The sequence below is a fragment of the Oryx dammah genome, unplaced genomic scaffold (assembly GCF_014754425.2).
Source record: "Oryx dammah isolate SB20612 unplaced genomic scaffold, SCBI_Odam_1.1 HiC_scaffold_14, whole genome shotgun sequence".
Classification (NCBI taxonomy): Eukaryota; Metazoa; Chordata; class Mammalia; order Artiodactyla; family Bovidae; genus Oryx; species Oryx dammah.
The window spans coordinates 35783081-35805114 of NW_024070198.1; the positions used below are offsets into that span (position 1 = coordinate 35783081).

The 22034-nt window shown below is 39.9% G+C and overlaps 1 protein-coding gene across 2 annotated transcripts; it reads left to right on the forward strand.

Annotated features, from left to right (window-relative positions):
- Positions 1-2132: 2132 nt before the first annotated feature.
- LOC120873966 (pancreatic lipase) lies at positions 2133-21013 on the forward strand. Of its 2 annotated transcripts, none has more exons than XM_040255167.1 (12): positions 2133-2178; positions 3765-3934; positions 4642-4764; positions 6433-6567; positions 9972-10083; positions 11610-11729; positions 11844-11963; positions 12464-12582; positions 15027-15156; positions 17311-17419; positions 18504-18668; positions 20919-21013. In XM_040255167.1, exons 1-12 carry the CDS (start codon positions 2133-2135, stop codon positions 20980-20982), a joined length of 1413 nt encoding a protein of 470 aa, XP_040111101.1. In that variant the 3' UTR covers positions 20983-21013. The 2 variants fall into 2 exon arrangements, with proteins under 2 accessions (XP_040111101.1, XP_040111103.1); XM_040255169.1 differs by having other exon boundaries at positions 3765-3919.
- Positions 21014-22034: the final 1021 nt, after the last annotated feature.

The window sequence follows — 22034 nt, forward strand, 5'->3', positions numbered from 1 at the left end:
GAACTTAGTGACTTTTAGTCCTAAATCTACAATCTATACTGAACAAAGATCACCTAGATTATGGATTAAATTTGTACTATCTAAAATGCCTACTTAGAAATTCTGTATGAATTACTTGGTAATTCACACGGAATGTATTTTATTTTATAGTAAACTCCAGTGTAAAGAAAGCTGAGCACCGAAGAATTGATGCTTTTGAACTGTGGTGTTGGAGAAGACTCTTGAGAGTCCCTTGGACTGCAAGGAGAGCCAACCAGTCCATCTTAAAGGAAATCAGTCCTGAATATTCACTGGAAGGACTGATGATGAAGCCGAAACTTCAATACTTTGGCCACCTGATGTGAAGAGCTGATTCATTTGAAAAGACCCTGATGCCAGGAAAGGTTGAAGGTGGGAGGAGAAGGGGACGACAGGATGAGATGGTCAGATGGCATCACTGACTCAATGGACATGAGTTTGAGGAAACTCCAGGAGTTGGTGATGGACAGGGAGGCCTGGCGTGCTGCAGCCCATGGGGTTGCAAAAAAGTCGGACACAACTGAGTGACTGACTGAACTGAAACCCCAGTGTGAACCTTGTTTCCCCCCCTCTTTTTTTTGTTTTGTTTCTGTTTGCTTGTTTTAAGTTAAAAATCACAGTTTTTAATGTGAGTTTGTGTAGGCAGTTGTTACTATAGCAATGATTCAAGCTGTATTGTTTTTTGTATTCATTCTCTCATTTGTTTGCTCATTCTTGCAAGGGGGATGTGTTCAGGGACCGTCTCGTACCAACCTGGCTAGATACTGAGATATGACATGGCCTAGAGAATCCCAGCCTGGTCAGTTTCTGATCCACAGCTGCTTGCGATGGGTGTCACGTGAGGCTAGTTCTGAAGGGAAGTGTTTCTAGAGGGGAGAGGAAAACCAACCTCATCAGGACTGGGAAAAGTCCCTAAGGATGGGATTAAATGCTGAGACTGGAAGGATCCAGTGGGACTTTGCCACAGCTCCCATCCATGGAATCCTTTCCTTGCAGCTTCTGTCCTGGTGTTCATATTTCCCTTGTTCAACTTTCCCGAATTTTCTTCATGCACAAATCGTTTTGTGTGGTTTTTTTTTTTTTTCTGAATCTGTAAACTCTGTCAGGGAACTGGACTATTTGACCATTTTTGACCTACAAATGTGTGGCTATTTCAAATCATTCAACCAATATCTGTGATGCTGTCAGGCCAAATGCTGTGATCTCTTAAAATTATGGTATCCTACCACAGTCTTTCTAAAATTAATTTTAAGCAATCTATCACCCATTGATAGATTAGGTGATAGATTCTAGTTGTCTTCATACTATATTTCCCAGACCATTTTCTTCCAAGTTGAATTTGGTTTTTCTCTTATGGATAATTTCATTTGGTGATAGGGTCACTGATTTCACCTCTGTGTTCTTAGAAGTACCCCCAGTTCCTTTCATCAGTTCATTTATTCTGTCTTCCACGTTATTGTTGAGAAACAAACTAGTCCTATGGACTATCAAAATAAAATATCAACAGCTTTCTCCAAAGAAATGAGATCTCTTGAAGAATTGCGTCTATTTCATTGTTTTGGAGGGTAAGGCAAGATTGTACGAAATTGCATGGGCTGGTAAGCTCTCAGTATTTGTTGTCAAGACTATGGCTGTCAAATCCGTGGAAACAATTTAGTTTCACACATACCCACAGACCAGCCCAGAAAACTGAAAACTATAAAGGGACAGACCAGAAACTTCACTACAATGAACTTATGATGATTCTAAACATTATAATCCCATTAAAACAGAACTATTCATATCTACCGTTTTCTCATCTTTTGAAAACTACGGTGGAAAACTTTACTTACTCTATCAGTCGTGGTTTATTTATGACTAAAATTAGAAGTACATCCTTGGAACCTCCTCTTTTCTCATGCCACTTTTCCATGGCACTGCTCAAAAAGATAAGATTTGCCTATAAAAGGACCTCTAGGTGCTATCTGGTTGTGCGTAGAGCTCGACAGAACTGCCACGGTGAGTCTGAAGGTTGTTGTCTAATTTATTCGAATTTACCCATTCAGACTTGTATTATGCCAATCTTTTAAAAACTTACTTACCTGGACTCAATTATATTTTAAAATTTTATTTAGATGCTGCTAATCTGGACACTTTCACTGTTGCTGGGAGCAGTCGTAGGTAAGAAAAAATATTTATGTCATGCCGGAAGAGACTTACTGCTCAATACTTGGAAAAAAGGCTACAACAGCTGAATTCAAGCCACTATGAGGATGAGGAATAAGTGAGTAGGAGAAATCCATGATTAGGAGCATAGATATTGGGAGTAAGGCTGCTAGGTGAAAGCTAAGACACCCTGTTAAAATTGAATTTCAGATAAAACCAAGAATATATGCCACATTCATATAAATAAAAAAATTTATCATTATAAAAAGTAGAATTGAAATTTATTGTTATTTTTACAATAAAAATGTATTGTTTATCTGGAACTCCAATTTAACTTGCATTTTCCTTTCTAAATTTAGCAATCCTAGCTTGGAGTCATGTGTAGACTTTGAACCCGGGTTCCACCAGCCACAACTGTATTTCCCTGAGCAAAATTCTTAACCTCTCTGTGCTTCACTATCTTCATCTGTCAACTGGGCGTATAATAATGCCACCCCTACTGTAAGAAGTTGTGAGACATAGGTATGATAATGTATATAAATCATCTTGCCTGGTGCCTGGCACATAGTAAGTTTTCAAGAATGCATCCCAACAACAACTGCCATTCCTACTGTTAATGGTGTAGCTCCTGGATAACCCTTCCTTTGTGTTGTTCTTTTATGGGTTAACATTCAAGTGCAGAGTTGTGTCAAACCATGGACTTTCTTTTTATTTTATTTTAATTAATTAGTTAATTAATTTTTGGCTGTGTCGGGTCTTTGTTGCTGCGCTGGCTTTTCTCTAGTTGTGGCAAGCGAGGATTACTCTCTAGCTGTGGCCTGTGGGCTTCTCATTGCCATGGCTTCTCTTGTGGAGCACGAGTTCTAGAGTATGGGGGCTTCAGTAGTTGTGGGACATGGGCTCAGGAGTTGTGGCTCCTGGGCTCTAGAGCACAGGCTCAATAGTTGTGGCGTGTGGGCTTAGATGCTCCATGGCATGTGGGATCTTCCTGGATCAGGGGTTGAACCCGTGTCTCCTGCATTGGCAGGTGAATTCTTTACCACTGAGCCACCAGGGAAGCCCCACCATGGGCTTTATATTTGATTATTTGCGAACAGCCTTTTTCATCACAAGAATTTAGGATGCCCCTAAATATATCCAATAGGGTGAGACCTAAATACTCACCCAGGTAGATATATAAAGCTTGGGCATTTGCAAGAAACTTAAGCTCTCAACCCCAAACCCAAAGTCAGAAGATGGTTGAGAGAAGGTAAGCATTTCATCCCCTACTCCAAGGCCTGGGGACACAAAGCTACTCCTTTCTTGGGCACCAGAGGCCCAAAGAAGACATCTGAGTTGAGAGTCTTAATCAAGCCCTAGCATGGGCCTGGACAAGGACAGAAGGGGAGTGAGGCGGTCCTACGTGGTAGAAACGAGAAGCAGCAGCATGTCCTTAACTGGGATGTTGTGTGTTGAAGCAGTTTTGTGAGTGTGTGGATAAGAAGGTATCTGAGGATGTGGAGGAAGAAAACAAGTCACAAAAAGTAATTTAACTCAAACATTGGCAGGGAGACCATTAAAAAGAGCATTCTGGTGAAACTAACACTGCTGTGTGGTTGCAGGAAAAGAAGTCTGTTACGATAGACTTGGCTGCTTCAGTGATGATTCCCCTTGGGCAGGAATTATAGAAAGACCTCTCAAAGTATTGCCTTGGTCTCCAGAAGAAGTCAACACTCGCTTCCTCCTATACACTAATGAGAACCCAAACAGCTTTCAAGTAAGAACGCTCATTGTTTTCAGAACTAAGTTTCATCTGTTTTATGTAATAAGGATACTGAATTTTGTCTTCTAAAAAGAACAGGTCACACAGTGGAGATTTTTAAGGCAGAGAGCTTAAGTGTTATTTTATCTAACTTGTTTATTAAAGCCTTGTTTGATAACATGTTTAAAGTATCTGTTCCTCTATGGTGCATTTAATACAATATTCTAAAAATGGTTATTATATATAATCTCCAGATTTGTGTATAATCTCCCAACATACTTTGTATCTATGAAATACATACATGTGTAGTTTTCCATTGGTCAAAGACAAGACCCACCACCAGTATTGTGTTGCTGTCGTTTGGTCTCTAAGTCGTGTCCAACTCTTTGTTACCTCATGGACTGCAGCACGCCAGACTCTCTATCCTTCACCACCTCCCGGAGTTTGTTCAAATTCATGTCCATTGAGTCCGTGATGCTATCTAATCATCTCATCCTCTGCCTCCAATATTATAGCAGACACATTACCCAAGTAGAGCAAATGCAAAAATTTTACAACATCTGAAAAGTAGTGCCTTGGTGATGTTTGGAAATAGCTTGGCTGTAATGAGAGGCTCTTTACTCCCAAGGACCCTGAGACTCAGTAGTCTTCTCCCATCTGCCACTTCCCTTCTCGTACAGGCAGTCCTACTGGATACTCTCAGAAATTGACGTTAAACATTTTTCTCCCCCAAACAGGAAATTGTTGCAGATGCATCAATCATCGCAAACTCCAATTTCAAAACAAATAGAAAAACCCGCTTTGTTATTCATGGATTCACAGACAAGGGAGATGAAAACTGGCTGCAGAGTATTTGCAAGGTGGGACTGTAAATATCTCTTAATGAAGTTTGTTTCCAGAGTGATAATTAACAACAGAGAAGCCAAGGCCCCACCCAGTCAGGACAGATTCCTGTCAGCAGGAGGTTGGAGTATCCTCTGACCTCACTGGGCCTGGGGTTCCCAGAGGAGGTCCAGGAGGTGACAGGGTGGAGGTCAGACCAGCAAAGCTGGCAGGCGTGTGGTGGCTCTAAGTAATGATTATTTAGTAATTAATACAGAGATATTTCAGCATCTTCACAATGCTGCCATATGGATGCAGCGTTTGTTGCATTGCATTGCATTTCATTTCCTATTTCATTTCTTCAGTAGGCTTTGATTTCTGTGTGAAGAACTAAGATAACTCATTTTGCCCAAACTAATTATTTTCCTGTGATTTTCACTTGCTACTCGTTGATCTCCTATGGTAGTGATAGCTTGAAAAACTGTGTAGATTTTCATTTCTGGCTCTTCAACAGTAGTGATCCTATTTTCTTGAATTTGCCTTTGGCTATGTGCCCTGTGATAATGAAGACTTAAACGACAGAAAATCAAACAGAGTACATTTTCTGAGTAACTGCTAGTGCTGGAGGAACATTATCGTTGATTCATTTCTTCATCAAGCTTTTGTGGCCAACTGCGGCACCAAGATGCAGTCTTTTCTTTAGCGGGTCTTATTTCAGGCCTGCCTATGACTCAAGTTAAAGGCTGAATTAACTCCGAGAGAGTTTTGACTGATCCTGAAGACAGTAAAGATTAGAAATAATCAGTAAGGCCACAACTTGTCTTCTAAAATACTTTATAGTTGATTATTGAGCTGGGGGAGGAGGGAGGGTAAATAATAGATTTATATACTACAGTGAAGAAAAGATAAGTTTACGATTCTCAGCTCCAAAGGTATGTAGATTTTCAGATATATGTATAGTTTATTTTTGAGATCCCAAAGGCAGCTGTGTTTTTCTTGCATTTGATTGGCTTTGGGCATCAAGATGGAGGAGTGAGTAGGTTAAATTAGAAGAACAAATGCCCTAAATTCCAGTTCTGACTCTATCCTTAGCTAACCAGGACACTAGCAAATTGTTTCCCCTCCTTGGATTTTACTCTCTATAAAATGAAAGAGTTGGAAATGAATTCTAAGGTTGCTTCATTCTCAAATTCTTCTTGGCAAAAAGGTGGGGATATGCATAAATACATACTCAAATAAAATTTCTGCCAGGTCTAGCATTCATGAAACTATCACTGATCTTCACTTCCAGTAGATATCTGGAAGGTTGTATTTTTATGTGAAATGACTTCAGTGATGTACAATAAAACACATTCATACAAAAACTTAGATTTATCTTTCTATGTAGTTGATGATGTGCTAGTGAGACAAACCACTGTACCACATTTTATACAATTTTCCCCGAAACAAACATTCTTGCATCTGTTGTGTAGACATCCCAAGAATCCATTTCCCATTATGGCCAAACCTCTAGTTTAGAGCCAGTGTTAAGCTTTAAAAAGTATTCTATAACGGTAACAGAGGTTTTGTTTACTGACTTCGGGTTAAAAAGCGAGCATGATGTTGTGTAGGTCAAGAAGAGAATTGATCCTAGTCTTCAAGAGTGTTAGTTAGTAGTTAGTTAAGATCCTGAATTGTTTACCTATTTATTGTGTCCCTCCCACCAGAACCTGTTTAGCGTGGAAAGTGTGAACTGCATCTGTGTGGACTGGAAAGGCGGCTCCCGCACAGGGTACACGCAAGCCACACAGAACATCCGGATTGTGGGTGCAGAGGTGGCATATTTAGTGGATGTTCTTAAGGTAACTAACTCTGGGAGGTAACTAACTCTGGGTTATATAAAAGCCCATGCACATGCCTCTCTGAATTCTCTTCCCCTCAAAACTGCTACATGTATGAGAATTGATAAAATATTTTTTCTACTGAGAGTTGCATTCTCCTTGATTGAAGAGAAAAATGCAAAAAAAAAATCTTGATTTAAGCTTCATCAATTAAATCAATTTGAACTTCATCAATTCATCACCCATTAAGTTAAAATCAAACTAATTTTAAGTACTATTATTCAAGCAACCAGGTAAGGTCTATTTACTGAATTCCACTATTAGTTCTTTTAACATAACCAGTTATTAAGCCAAGTTGACATGATAATTAAACTAGGGGTTTTGTTTGTTTGTTTGAAGAGACGCACAGTGATAACAAGTTAACCTGATTTGCTAACTAAAAACTTAGAAAATATGAAACTTGACAATGCTTAAGTAATTGCTTTCATTATTTTTTTCTTTTCTTTCTTTATTTTTTTTCTTTTACTCTTTTAAAAAATTGAGGTAAAGTTGCCACACAATATTCCATTAGTTTCATGTGCCAGTGTATATAGTTGCAATGTCTGATTCATGGAGCTAGCAGAACATTTATTGATTAAATTCACCATCCACATGAGTGTGGTTTGTGGCACCCCAAAACAATTACAGTAGTAATATCAAAGGTCACTGATCACCATAAGAAGAAATACTATAATAATGAAAATTTTGAAATATTCTGACAATTACCAAAAAGTGACACAGAAACACAAAGTGAACTAATGCTGTTGGAAAAATGGCGCTGTTAGACTTGTTCAAAGCAGAGTTGCCAAATCCTTTATCTTGTAGAAAACAACCACACAAAAAAACAACCACAGTGTCTGTGAAGCACAATAAACCAAAGCTCAAGGAAACACAGTATGTTGGTACTACATCTTCTTTACGCGCCTATTGATAGACTCTTAGGTTGTTTCCATAGCTTGGCTATTGTAAATAATTCTGCAATGAACATAGGAACACATATACCTTTTGGAATTCATGTTTTCATCTTCTTAGAAACAATACCCAGAAGTGGAATTGCTGGACCGTATGATAGTTCTGTATTTAATTTTTTGAAGAACCTCCATACTATTTTCCATAGTGGCTGTATCAATTTACATTCCCACTGACATCCTTGAGGATTCCCTTTTCTCCATATCCTTGCCAACACTCAGTATCTGTTGTCTTTTTGGTAATAGCCGTTCTGACAAGTATGAGGTGTTGTCTCACTGTAGTTTTGATTTGCACTTCCCTAATGATTAGTAACCTTTTTCAGTCAAAAGTGGCCACAGTACCAAACAATTGAACACATGTCACACAGTAGCAAAGTAATGCTCAAAATTCTCCAAGCCAGGCTTCAGCAGTACATGAACCATGAAATTCCAGATGTTCAAGCTGGATTTAGAAAAGACAGAGGAACCAGAGAACAAATTGTCAACATCCGTTGGATCATCAAAAAAGCAAAAGAGTTCCAGAAAAACATCTACTTCTGCTTTATTGACTATACCAAAGCCTTTGACTGTGTGGATCACAATAAACTGTGGAAAATTCTGAAAGAGATGGAAATACCAGACCACCTGACCTGCCTCCTTAGAAATCTGTATGCAGGCCAAGAAGCAACAGTTAGAACTGGACATGGAACAACAGACTGGTTCTTAATGGGGGAGGGAGTAGGTCAAGGCTGTATATCGTCACCTTGCTTATTTAACTTATATGCAGAGTACATCATGAGAAACACTGGGCTGGAGGAAGCACAAGCTGGAATCAAGATTGCTGGGAGAAATATCAATAACCTCAGATATGCAGATGACACCACCCTCATGGCAGAAAGTAAAGAACTAAAGAGCCTCTTGATGAAAGTGAAAGATTAGAATGAAAAAGTTGACTTAAAACTCAGCATTCAGAAAACTAAGATCATGGCATCTGGTCCCATCACTTCATGGCAAATAGATGGGGAACAATGGAAACAGACTTTATTTTGGGGGGCTCCAAAATCACTGCAGATGGTGATTACAGCCATGAAATTAAAAGACGCTTGCTCCTTGGAAGAAAAGCTATGACCAACCTAGACCGCATATTAAAAAGCAGAGACATTACTTTGCCGACAAATGTCCATCTAGTCAAAGCTATGGTTTTTCCAGTAGTCATGTATGGATGTGAGAATTGGACTATAAAGAAAGCTGAGCACCAAAGAATTGATGCTTTTGAACTGATGTGTTGGAGAAGACTCTTGAGAGTCCCTTGGACTGCAAGGAGATCCAACCAGTCAATCCTAGAGGAAATCAGTCCTGAATATTCACTGGAAGTACTGATGCTGAAGCTGAAACTCCAATACTTTGGCCACCTGATATGAAGAACTGACTCATTTGAAAAGACCCTGATGCTGGGAAAGATTGAAGGCAGGAGGAGAAGGGGATGACAGAGGATGAGATGGTTGGATGGCATCACTGACTTGATGGACAGGAGTTTGAGTAAGCTCCTGGAGTTGGTGAGGGACAGGAAGGCCTGGCATGCTGCAATCCATGGGGTTGCAAAGAGTCAGACACAACTGAGTGACTGAACTGAACTGAACTAAATGATTAGTGATGATGAACATCTTTTCATCTGTCTGTTGGCCATCTGTATGCCTGACTTAGAATGTCTATTCAGGTCCTCCCTTCATTTTTTAATCAGATTATTTTTTTTTATATTGAGTTATGTGAGCTCTTTGTCTGTTTTGAATGTCAACCTCTTATGGAATATATAATTTGCAAATATTTTCTCCCATCTAATAAGTTGCTTTCTTGGTTTGTGATGATTTCCTTCACCGTGAAAAAGTGTTTTGGTTTGATTAGTTCCGTTTGTTTATTTTTGCTTTTGTTTCTTTTGCCTGCTTTTGACACATCCAAAAAAATATTTCTAAGATGGATGTCAAAGAATGTATTTCCTATGCTTCTTCCAAGTGTTTTATGATTTCAGGTCTTACATTTAAGTTTTAATCCATTTTGAGTTTACTTCTGTGTATGGTTTAAGAAAGTGGTCCAGTTTTATTCTTTTGCATGTAACTGTCCAGTTTTCCCAACATCATATGTTGAAGAATCATTATTATTTTCTAATCCAAATACTTGCTTCATCACCTCAGGACAACACGTCCTCATACCATCAAAGATTTCCTCTATGAAGTGAAACAATAAAAGAGAGTGCCACTTCCACCAGTTTAAGCACTAAACTGTTGCCGTTTTCTATTATAAATGAAAAGAATCCCTGAAAATTGATTGCTATGAAGGGGCAGCATGTCTTCTTAAAAGTTGAGTTTTCAGAGCTCTCTCTTTTCTGCCCGTCTTGAATTTTGCCAATTTGAAAACATTCTGAAGGCGTTTTCTTTTCAACAGTCATCATTTAAATACTCACTTTCTGACGTCCACGTCATTGGCCACAGTCTGGGTGCCCACGCTGCCGGGGAGGCAGGAAGGAGGACCAGTGGGGCTATTGGACGCATCACAGGTAAGTCAGAACAGTAAAAAGCTGCAAAATTGGCCTAAGTGAAGCCTATATGGGGTCTACAAGGATAGAAATTTGACAGAGAGACCTGCTTTTTTACCTGAGGAGACAAGTTTTTACATTTTCCGAATTAGGTCACAGGATCAGAGAAATCAGTGTGTTCTGCTGCTGCTACTGCTAAGTCGCTTCAGTCGTGTCCGACTCTATGCGACCCCATAGATGGCAGCCCACCAGGCTCCCCCGTCCCTGGGATTCTCCAGGCAAGAACACTGGAGTGGGTTGCCATTTCCTTCTCCAATGCATGAAAGTGAAAAGGGAAAGTGAAGTCGCTCAGTCGTGTCTAACTCCTAGCGACCCCATGGACTGCAGCCCACCAGGCTCCTCCATCCATGGGATTTTCCAGGCAAGAGTACTGGAGTGGGGTGCCATTTCCTTCTCTGAGTGTTTTGAGACCTTATTAATTGTTTATTAATACTGATCTTTGGCCTACAGAGACCTGTTTAGCATATAAATACTCACATGTGACTAAAACGTGACTTAAGAACATCTGGCGGTCTTATTCATATCTATTTTCTCTTTGTCAGATATTCACAAAGGATGAGTTTAGTGAATAAAATAAATAGCATAAATAATAGAATAAATAGAATTAAACCCAAAGAGATAAAAAATGTATTAATTAGTTATATTCTGCTTCACAGCAATTGGTAATTATTCCAATCCTTATCAACCACAATCCAAGTGGTGGGGGCAGATAGTCTGGGAGCCTGGGCTGCCAGAGCTCAAGCTGCTAATTAGATCAAAACTACTATTTTACCAATCTCAGACTGGTTGCATTTAGCCAGTGGAGTCGTATATTGGATACCCAGGTCCTGCAAAAACCTTGTAAATTTCTAAGAAAGACTGTGCTGTCCTGGATCTGAGAGGTGACTATTTCAGGGAATGATTACTTACTCTTGCATCTTCCGACTCTGTCCCCAAACTCCTGATTCTCTTTTTTTAATACTTCAGATAAGTTGGTTATATTTGGATTGGCGAGGGCAACTGGAATATTTCTCTTTAATTTGCTGGAGAGAACTTTCCTTTTCACAGTCCATTAATGTCCAGTGGAACCTGCTCAGTCAGGCATTGTGTCAAACTGTGGTCCCAGTGACTGTGAGTGCCAAGATCCTCGCCCTCAGGGGAGTTAGTGTAGGTGGAACTCTTTTAGCCTGAAAATCTCTTAGGAGTCCAGTGCTACCTCCCGGAGTCTGACCTCTTTCGTTGTAACTGCGCTAGTGACAGAATTCACCCAGTGACTAAGTATCCACGAATATTTCACGGCTCAAGGAAAATTCACTTTAAAGCAAATAGTAAATTAGACATAGATTTCCTTCCAGAAAAGGGTACCTTACGGAAGAACTGACTTATCTCTTTGCACGCCCTACTCGTGATTACCACCTGCGCTTGCACTCGGGTGTGTTAGTAGTGAGAGAGGCAAACATGTCTGTCCACTAATAAGACACTGATATGACACATTCTGTCTGTTTTAGGGTTGGATCCAGCGGAGCCTTGCTTTGAGGGCACACCTGAATTGGTCCGATTGGACCCCAGCGATGCCCAGTTTGTGGATGTAATTCACACGGATGCTGCCCCAATGATCCCCAACCTGGGTGAGTCCCTCAATTCATCCTCCTGGAGTGCTTTTTGAATTTACACATAAGCGTTTTAGAGTGTTTTGAGTCTGTATGTTGACATCAACTTTCCCATATTTTAAAAATTCTCAGGGTTTGGAATGAGCCAAGTTGTGGGCCACCTAGATTTCTTCCCAAATGGAGGAGAAGAAATGCCTGGATGTCAGAAGAATGCTCTGTCTCAGATTGTTGACATCAATGGGATCTGGGAAGGTAAACCTATTTATTATGTACTTAAGGAGATTTCCTTGGGGCAGAATCTGTGTTTTCTTTTGGTAAACATGCTACATATTTTGATATGGTACAGGTGTCACATTTTCTATAACCAAGGACTTTTTATTGTATCCCCATGATACACATTTTCACCGAGGGAAGTGGACATGAGCAGACTACCGGAAAGAAAATGCACTTGTATTCAACTTTCCAAGAATCTAACTCAGGGAATACATCACTAAATTATACTTGTATCTATATGGACGGATCTTTTTTCCTAGAGTTATTTTTCCATTTCATTCATCTGTGGCATCACTATTATAATCTGAACTTCTGATTACATCTCAAATAATAGCAACCCTTCATAAATGATTTTGTTCTGTGGCTGCCAGGAGTTTGCACTAATTAGAGAAAACTATTCAACAACTATGTTCCAAACATGACATTAACTTGGAAAAATAACATCTGTCTCTGATGTGTAATCATGTCTGATTTCAAAGGAACCCGTGACTTTGTGGCCTGTAATCACTTAAGAAGCTACAAGTATTATGCTGACAGCATCCTCAACCCTGATGGCTTTGCTGGATTTCCTTGTGCCTCTTACAGTGATTTCAGTGCAGTAAGTACATCGTTTCTCACACCTGAAGGATTTTGTGATCATCGCTTCTCATGACTGGTGTGGTTCACCGCACACAGCATGCACTCAGCGAATGTTACTATATGACTGATACCTTATTTATGCTTTCAATTGTATGTTTATTCTAATAGTGATAAGGCAAGGGAGAACTTTAGAGAAATGGACTTGTAAACTGAAATGCCTGTGTCCACCTTGTTCTTTATCACTTCTGTGTGTGTTGGGTAAATGTGAAAACTTGCTTTGGAAATAATTTGAAGCACAAAAATTGTCTCTGGAAACCTGAGCTATGGCTGTAGGACACTGATGACCGTGGAAAAGTTGTCTTAAATGTTAACCTTACAAAGGAATAGGATTGTGGGCATGTGGACATTTCTGTGCAATCACATAATTGCCCAGATTTTTTTTTAGCATCTTTTTTGGTAACCTCTGGATATCTAAATTAAGATCCTTAAGTCTGATCTTGAATGTGTGCCTGTGTGCTAAGTTGCTTCAGTCATTTCCAAGTCTTTGCAACCATATAGACTGTAGCCCGCCAAGCTCCTCTGTCAATGGGATTCTTCAGGCAAGAATACTGGAGTGGGTTGCCATGCCCTTCTTCAGGGGCTCTTCCTGACCCAGGGATGGACCCATGTTTCTTTTGTGTCCTGCATTGGCAGGCAGGTTTCTTACCACTAGCACCACTTGGGAAGCCCTGATCTTGAGTATAACATATCAATTGCCTTTATTTTTTTTACTATTGCTTTTCCTTTCACTATAATTTTTTTCAAACAAAAATGTATACTGTGTGTTATTTAATATGTATCACATGTACATATTTACTATGTACAATATTTAATATGCATTTGTACATATTTAATATGTAAATTTTCAAGTAACATGCAGGTGAAGTTATAATTATCAAGTAGATATACTTTAGCAATGAAGAGAGAGGATCTGATTCCTAGTTCCACAGCTAAAAAGGTGAATGATTTGGGGCAAAACATTTTCTCTAAATCACTTTTTTCATTTTAAAATGTAAATAAAATGGTAAATTCCATATGGTAGGAGGAATTAATGAGATAACATGTTCTAATTTCTTAGCCCAGAACCTAAGGTATAATAATTAGCACTCAACAAATGTTAGCTCTTATGTGTAAGGGAAAGGAGATGGGTACATATTTTATTCACAATATAGCTTGCATGTACAACAAGAACATCCTGGCTTCTTTTTAATTTTCTTTCCAAACCCCCATTTTCTAGGTAATGGGGAAAACAAACAACACAGAAGCTTTAAATTTCATCCAGTTAAAACTTAACCGGATTCAATAATATAAAGTCCTTTTAGGCAATGCTCAGACACTTTTATAGGAAAGCATTTTCAGTTTTGCAGATTTCTCGGCCTTTGAGTCACCTATCTCCAAGTTGGTATTGGGCAAGATGATCTTGGTGGTGGTGGTGGTGGTGGTGGTGGTGGTGGTGTGTGTGTGTGTGTGTGTGTGTGTGAAGGGTCAGAAAGGAAAACTTGAGGATCCACCGCCTTGATGGACTCACCGCTGCCATCTGCAGGTGATGTCTGGGCATGTCCACTCTTGCAGGTTGGGTATCTCTTCCAGGCTGACTCCATTTAGCTTTTGCTGGATGCAGACCTTGAGATCTGGCCCAGTGCCCATCTGGTCCATTGATTCAGGAGTTCACCACTTGCCTCTTCTGTGGGCAGCCTTGCCCTTTCATAGTAGGAATTTCTGTATCTCTCTACCTGTCTACCTCCCCTCTGTTCATTTTTGTCCCTCTTTTCTTTCCATCGTTTCTTGATCCAAAAAGAAAGGACATTTTCCTATATGATATAATCTTCTTCAGACCCTCACCTCATGCCTAAGTCTTAATAACCAACTAGAACAAGTTCCCTTCACACTGGGAAGATTCTGAGATTTGAATCTTTCAGACCTTGATATGCTAAAAGTGGGAACTAAAGAAGTTGAGAAAAATGACTTTTAAGTCTATTGTCCTCCCAGTGGATTATATTTTGTATATCAGAAGCTGATTATCACCTTGCTCTTTCTTTTTCAACTTTTCTAAAATAAATTCTGACCGCCTAAAACAAGAGGGGTATCTTGGGGCAAGTGGAGCAACTTAAGAGAGGCAAAAGAGAAAAGGTTAAATATATATACACACACACACACACACATATATATATATATGTATATATATATTATCTTAAGTGAATTTTATAATTTTTTCTTAATATCGTGTTAACAGTGAAATAGCTGATTATTGTTGTAAATAATGAGACTCATTTTTAACCTTTGTTGAGACACTGTTAAAATCTTCTGTTACTATCAGAACAGGATTGGGATTAGAATATGTGAGAATTCAACAATACATAGAATAAGATCGTACGCTATTTTTAAAAAGAGCATTCTTGTTCACCATTTGCTTATATTCCCTAGAACAAATGCTTCCCATGTCCAAGTGAAGGCTGCCCCCAGATGGGTCATTATGCTGACAGATTTCCTGGGAAAACAAAATCAGAGGGCCAGATATTTTATCTAAACACCGGTGATGCCAGCAATTTTGCCCGTAAGTTCCTATTTTGTCTCAAATTCTCAATACTATGTATTTTATCATGTCCAGTGGAAATGTGTGAAGTCGCTTTTCTGTACAAGTTTTAAACACTCCTCTCCAAAACGGAAAAACACTTCAATGCCATGCTTGCTGTAAACATGGCTAAATTTGAGGGGCAGAACGGAATTTAGAGCCTGATCCTAGGTGGCACAATGGCAAAGAATCCACCTGCCAATGCAGGAGACATAAGAGACGTGAGTTCAACCCCTGGGTCGGAAAGGTCTCCTGCAGGAGGAAATGGTATTCTTGCCTGGGAAACCCCATGGACGGAGGAGCCTGGTGGGCTACAGTCCATGGGGGTGGCAAAGAGTCAGACACAACTGAGCAACTGAGCAGGCATGCATGCATGATATCAATTGATAAAAATAAATTTCTCCACAATTGATACTGGTGCTGAATTCAGGAGGCTTCTTCTGCTCCAGCCTCTTCATACTCTGTTAAAAGTTTAACTGTGCAAAATTATGAGGTTTTTTTTACAAACAGAAAAGTAATCCATGAGAGAGATAGCAGAGGTTATGGAAACGGAAAGGAGGTGACAGATTCAAGGGATATCAGGATTCTAGACTCCATGGGTGATGGAAATCAGAGGATGTAGGAATGGTGAGGCTTGGGGACAGACCCTGGGTTTCTTTTCTGGCATAGCAGAGGGAAAAAACTATTTGTATGGGAGTTAATAGGATTAACTGCATAATAAAAACTAAAGCTAAATTTTATCACCTTCCCAATTTGGCCCAGGCTAGCTCTAAATAGCAAAAAACAGCAATTCACTATGAAGGAAAGTTATGACCAACCTAGATGGCATATTCAAAAGCAGAGACATTACTTTGCCGACTAAGGTCTGTCTAGTCAAGGCTATGGTTTTTCCTGTGGTCTTGTATGGATGTGAGAGTTGGACTGTGAAGAAAGCTGAGCACCGAAGAATTGATGCTTTTGAACTGTGGTGTTGGAGAAGACTCTTGCAAGTCCCTTGGACTGTAAGGAGATCCAACCAGTCCATTCTGAAGGAGATCAGTCCTGGGTGTTCTTTGGAGGGAATGACACTAAAGCTGAAACTACAGTACTTTGGCCACCTCATGCGAAGAGTTGACTCATTGGAAAAGACTCTGATGCTGGGAGGGATTGGGGGCAGGAGGAGAAGGGGACAACCGAGGATGAGATGGCTGGATGGCATCACAGACTCGATGGACGTGAGTTTGAGTGAACTCCAGGAGTTGGTGATGGACAGGGAGGCCTGGTGTGCTGCAATTCATGGGGTCGGAAAGAGTCAGACTGAACTGAATGACTGAACTGAGCAACTGAACTGAACTGATAAAATGATTACCAAAGTACTGGAGCTTCAGCTTTAGCATCATTCCTTCCAAAGAAATCCCAGGGCTGATCTCCTTTAGAATGGACTGGTTAGATATCCTTGCAGTCCAAGGGACTCTCAAGAGTCTTCTCCAACACCACAGTTCAAAAGCATCAGTTCTTCGGCGCTCAGCCTTCTTCACAGTCCAACTCTCACATCCATACATGACTACTGGAAAAACCGTAGCCTTGGCTAGACGGACCTTAGTCGGCAAAGTAATGTCTCTGCTTTTGAATATACTATCTAGGTTGGTCATAACTTTCCTTCCAAGGAGTAAGCGTCTTTTAATTTCATGGGTGCAATCACCATCTCCAGTGATTCAATACAATTCCAGTGATGATGGAAAGTTGACTTATAGAATATTTGAGATAAATGTAGGTTATTTAGACCAAAAGATGATAATACTCTAAACTTCTGTGATCTATAAAAATGAAATAAACTGATGAAAATATCATGTTATCTTTTAATATAAAGTTCTTATAAGATCCAGAATACATTGTTAGGTTAAAAAAGTTGAAAGCAAAATATATTACTTAGTCCCTTGGCTTGAAATCTTTTGACCTTGGGAAGAGTCTGTATTCCTCCCCCACCCACTATTGTTAACCCTCTGAACATTTAGTTAAAGGAATACCCATCCATCACTATGTGATTAGAACTACCACAACCAGACAAAAATAATTCAAAATTCAGCAGTAATGGAATCCTGTTTTTGGAGTAATTTTTCTAAAAGTTGATATTTTGCAAATATTTCCCCTTTGTAGGTTGGAGATATCAGGTGGCTGTCACACTGTCTGGAAAGAGAGTTACAGGACACATACTAGTTTCTTTGTTCGGAGATAAAGGAAACTCTAAGCAGTATGAAATTTTCAAGTAAGTAAACTCTAAGCTCCTTAAACGTTGGAATCCTTCACACATATAATGTATGTCATGGACATAAGAGCTTATTTATTACCACATGGGAATGCAGGGAAAGAAAGTTTTTTGCTTTACCTTTCTTGGTTCTTTGGCTAGTCTAGTAATAAAATTAATATAGGACAGATAACAGGAGAAAAGCTAATTTAATAATGTACGTATGGGGCTCCTGTAATATGAGACTTACAATCAAACAGTTGAGGCTTATATGCCACTCTGAGCTAAGGAGAAGGGAGCAGGGGTCTGGGACTTGAAAGGGGAGACAGGAAGATGGGAAGACCAAATATTTGGTGAACAAAAGTTTGCTGTGGCAGGCAGAGACAATGGGACATGGAGAGGAATTTGGATCTCCAGGCCCACGGAGCTCCGTGCCAGCTTGTCACACCCAGGCCATATTCCTTGTACTTATCTCAGGCGATATTTCTCTTCCTGAGCCAGGCCTTCTACCTAAATTCTTTTAGGCAGGTAAGGGAAAAGGAGCAGTTATTCTTGAACCTGACGCATCTTGATTTTCTTCAGCTCAAAATAGTCCAGCTGCCGAAGCGGCACATTCTGGAGAGACTTGCTGTAAACCCCTTCAGAATTATAGAACTGCCATATGCCATTAAAAGGAAGACATTATTTCACCCTTGTACCTTAATATGTTTTAGAATTCTGTTCCTAAATTTTTTCCTTACTATTTCCTGAGAAAACCACAGTTATTTATTTTGATGTATGGCATCTGATTTATAATCACTAAATAATTATTCTACCCATGAAACAACTGGAAAAGAATGACATCATGATGTCATCATTTATTAAATTGTGGGAGGATTGTGTTTGAAGTTTTATCAAAGTAAGGCTGACTTTAAAGTAACATGACTTATTGATGACAAATGAACCACCACTGACTGAGCATGCATGTCTGTGTTTATTTAACCATTAGACTGACAAATGTACTATCAATCATCTTACTAGAGATACATTGTAAGCTGGTTTCAGAAACATATATGTATATGTATATTTAAGTATGTTCATGTATGTGTTTACCTTCACTCCCAAGCGGTATTCTCAAACCAGACAGTACTGAATCCAACGAATTTGACTCAGATGTGGATGTTGGAGTTTTGCAAAAGGTTAAGTTTCTTTGGTACAACAATGTGATCAACCCAACTCTACCCAAAGTGGGAGCATCCAAGATCAGTGTGGAAGCATATGACGGACAAGTGTAAGTAATACAAATCCAAAGAGATTGGAAGCATTGTCACATTTATAATTCTACTCCCACTGAAAAACAACTTTAAGTTAAATAATCTGCAGTGGTTCTCCTCTGTCTCAGCAATAGCTGCTTCCTAACCCCTTTTATTTCTTTGGGAGAAACTGTAGAACTTTAGGAAAACAACTTTAATAGATTTGTGGATGACCGTCTGGGCTTCTCTGGTAGCTCAGAAGAATCTGCCTGCAATGCGGGAGACCTGGGTTCGATCCCTGGTGGAGAAGGAAACAGCTACCAGCTCCAGTATTCTGGTTGGGAGAATCCCATATACTATACAGATCACAAAGAATCAGACACTACTGAGCGGCTTTCACTTTCATTGTGTGATCTGATGCAAATTAACCGTTAGATTGAGAATCTTGTTTCATGATCCTAATGTGAAAAGATTGGTTTCATTTAGCAGTTGTGCTTTGTGCTATGGGTGTGCTTAATATGTGTATCTTCCCCAAACTTTCTGGATTCACCAAATCGCCACTTCAATTACCAGGAAAACATGCAATTTATCAAAGAACACAAATAGGTTGTCCTGTATCATTGGCCCTTTTAGTGAAGACAAAGATCAACCCCTGGTTCTAATCAAGACTGAAGTGTGAGTGAATCAAAGGACATTTACCATAATGAATCACCAGAAACAGTGAGTTGAGGATGACGATACTCATAAAAGTATTAATATCAGCCCAGTGTATTGAGTATATAGCCCGATTCTGAGGTACAGAGCTATGGGGCTTCTTCCATCATATCCTTCAGTCCTCCTGTAAGTCCAATGAGGAGTTTTTGCTTCTGGCAAAGATGGAGACACAAGAGACCAGATTTACCTTCCCACTGAAATAGACAGAAATTCAGACAAGATATATCAAACCACAGTTTTTAAAATACTGAACATTAGGCAACAAAGGAAAGTGATTGCTGAGAGATGATAAACAAATAATGTAGTCTTGAAATTGTCCTGGCTTACAGCCTTAAGAGAGTAACCAGGATGTCCCACGAAGAGGGAAAATTCAGGCAGAGCCCACTACCTGGCCTGAAGAAACAGATCTGAGAAACCGGAAAATCCAAGACAAGTAGATTTCATAGGCCTGAGGACCAGCAAGGAGAAAGCTACCAACAGGGAATCTCAGAGAGCTGGAAAATCTCCTTAAATCCTCAGCAGACTGCTGATCAGCTCACATGTGTGAGCAAACTACCCAGGGCCGTGAGTGGACTAGGATGGGAAGGAGAGACTGCAAAGGACAGGAGAAACACTTCCAAATAATGGTTATGTTTACGCTCTTGATGGTGGTAATGGGAACTAAGTGCTACTAACATCCCCATTTTACAGATAATTCAGTGAAGTCTCAAAGCTACAATTCAGGGGCAGGAGATCTGACTTCAGCAGATTCTTCACTACCTCAAAACAAATTCAACTCACCTTTATCGATATTTATTATGTGCTCTTCGTTTCTTGTGACCCTTTTGAGATTCGTTTTTAACCTTTAATTTGCTATTTGCACATCTGCTAGCCATTAAGTTACAGGGAAGAGAATGAAGATAAAGAGAAAAGAGTCTTTTCTGAGCATTTTTTATGCCGCAGGCATTTACATATGCTTATGTATTTTGTTGGGCTTCCCTGGTGACTCAGATGGTAAAGAATCTGCCTGCAATGCAGGAGACCTGGGTTCAATCCCTAGGATGGGAAAATCCTCTGGAGGCGGGCATGGCAACCCACCCCAGTAAGAAAATGTGCCTCCTAAGTATCATTCAGTCTTAATGAGTAAAATCATCATTTCAGTTGAATATTGAATTAAAATAAGAACACCTGGCCAATGTAACACCAGGACCTCAGGATTTTTACTCTGGCTTCTTTCTTTTTCCTTTTTTTAAAAAACTCTGATTTCTTGTCATGCTGCCAACCCTCTTATTCCTCAGTGCATTCATTGACAACATGCCGTATTTAGTAGGTGCTCCAGGGTTGTGACCGGTGGATCTTCCCTGTCCTTTGAGAGTCCAATAATATCTTTTCTGTCTGCTATTGCATAGTCACGGCATAAAATTGGAAAGGAAAATGCAGTCCTTTATACCCAAGAAGTATTCCCACAGCCAGTATCTAGTCTCAGGCACAAGGTGTCACCCTCACTCAGACTGACGGCAGAGAAGAGGCTGTCATCACAGGTGACACACCAGCTGTGTGCCAGGAAGAGCTGACGTCTTGCTTTCTCTCCCCAGGTTTGACTTCTGTAGCCAAGACACTGTGAGGGAAGAGGTTCTGCTCACCCTCAACCCATGTTAGGAACTGCAGCCATGTGAATACTGAATCCTACTGCTAATAAAATCTGGTGGTAAAGCAATACATTCCTTTTTTTGCCATCATGTCCATTATTTCCAGTGAAATTTTTGGATAATAGGGTTAAAGATCCAAAATTTGGAGTTGGTCTGAAGAGCTACAAATAAATGTTAAATTTTGCTACATGTTACTTGGCATTTGAACTTGGGAATATTGTTTACTTGATACTGGCATCATGCTCATTATTGATGTTGCCAATGTCATTCCGATCACTTAAGGAAGACTTCCAGGTCCAAAATGAGCCTTCTGTTGGTTGTGGGTGTATGTGATCAGTATCCACCTTTGTCACTTTTTCCATCATCTTTAGTCAAACGATATGTTATGTTTTGTGGACCATGTTTAGACACAGGGAGTTGTAGGAAATGGGACTAAATGGGTCTTGATTGACCGTTTATTCTCCCAACGAGCACTTGTAGAGCACATGGTGTGTGTAAGGCACTCTGCTAGGTACTAAATATACACAATGAGCAAAACATGGACCCAGTGCCTGGTCCATAGCCATCAGATGATGGAAGACTTCTGTAATGATGAGCAGAGACCCCAAAGGGCTTTGAGAAGGGCAATGACTTGACCCACGTATGGGGTTTATGTCAGTCCCTTTGGTACTTGCATGGAGTACAAATTCTGATCATTTTCTAATCTAAATCCTGCTCCACCTTGCCCAGAACTTTCCTACTCTGGGATTCTGAAAGTTGGGGCTGTTTTGGAAAGTCTCTCTCGCCCTACAAAGGTTATAGACTTTGGGGCCTAATTTTTCCCAACTGGCACCAGGTCTACTGATCTGAGACTTTTACTTAGTAGTTTACAAGAACTGGTGGAAATCTACCAATGGCCATTAAGGGCTTTGGGAAGTCTAAGATACACTCAGAACCTGAATTCACTTCCCATAGACAGGACATCTCTGATAAAAGAAAAAGAAAGAGGACAATAGTTGACAGATGATAAGGCAAAGTCTTGCACCCCACTTTCCTTTACACAAACACAGGGAAAAGTTCAAC

What these genes read in the sequence shown, in the direction of transcription:
- LOC120873966 (XM_040255167.1), top strand. Translation starts at nt 2,133, where the DNA reads ATGCTGCTAATCTGGACACTTTCACTGTTGCTGGGAGCAGTCGTAG. An exon ending in GTTGCTGGGAGCAGTCGTAG is followed by an intron (nt 2,179 to 3,764) that starts GTAAGAAAAAAT and finishes GTGTGGTTGCAG; the next exon opens with GAAAAGAAGTCTGTTACGAT. An exon ending in TTCAAGTAAGAACGCTCATT is followed by an intron (nt 3,935 to 4,641) that starts GTTTTCAGAACT and finishes TCCCCCAAACAG; the next exon opens with GAAATTGTTGCAGATGCATC.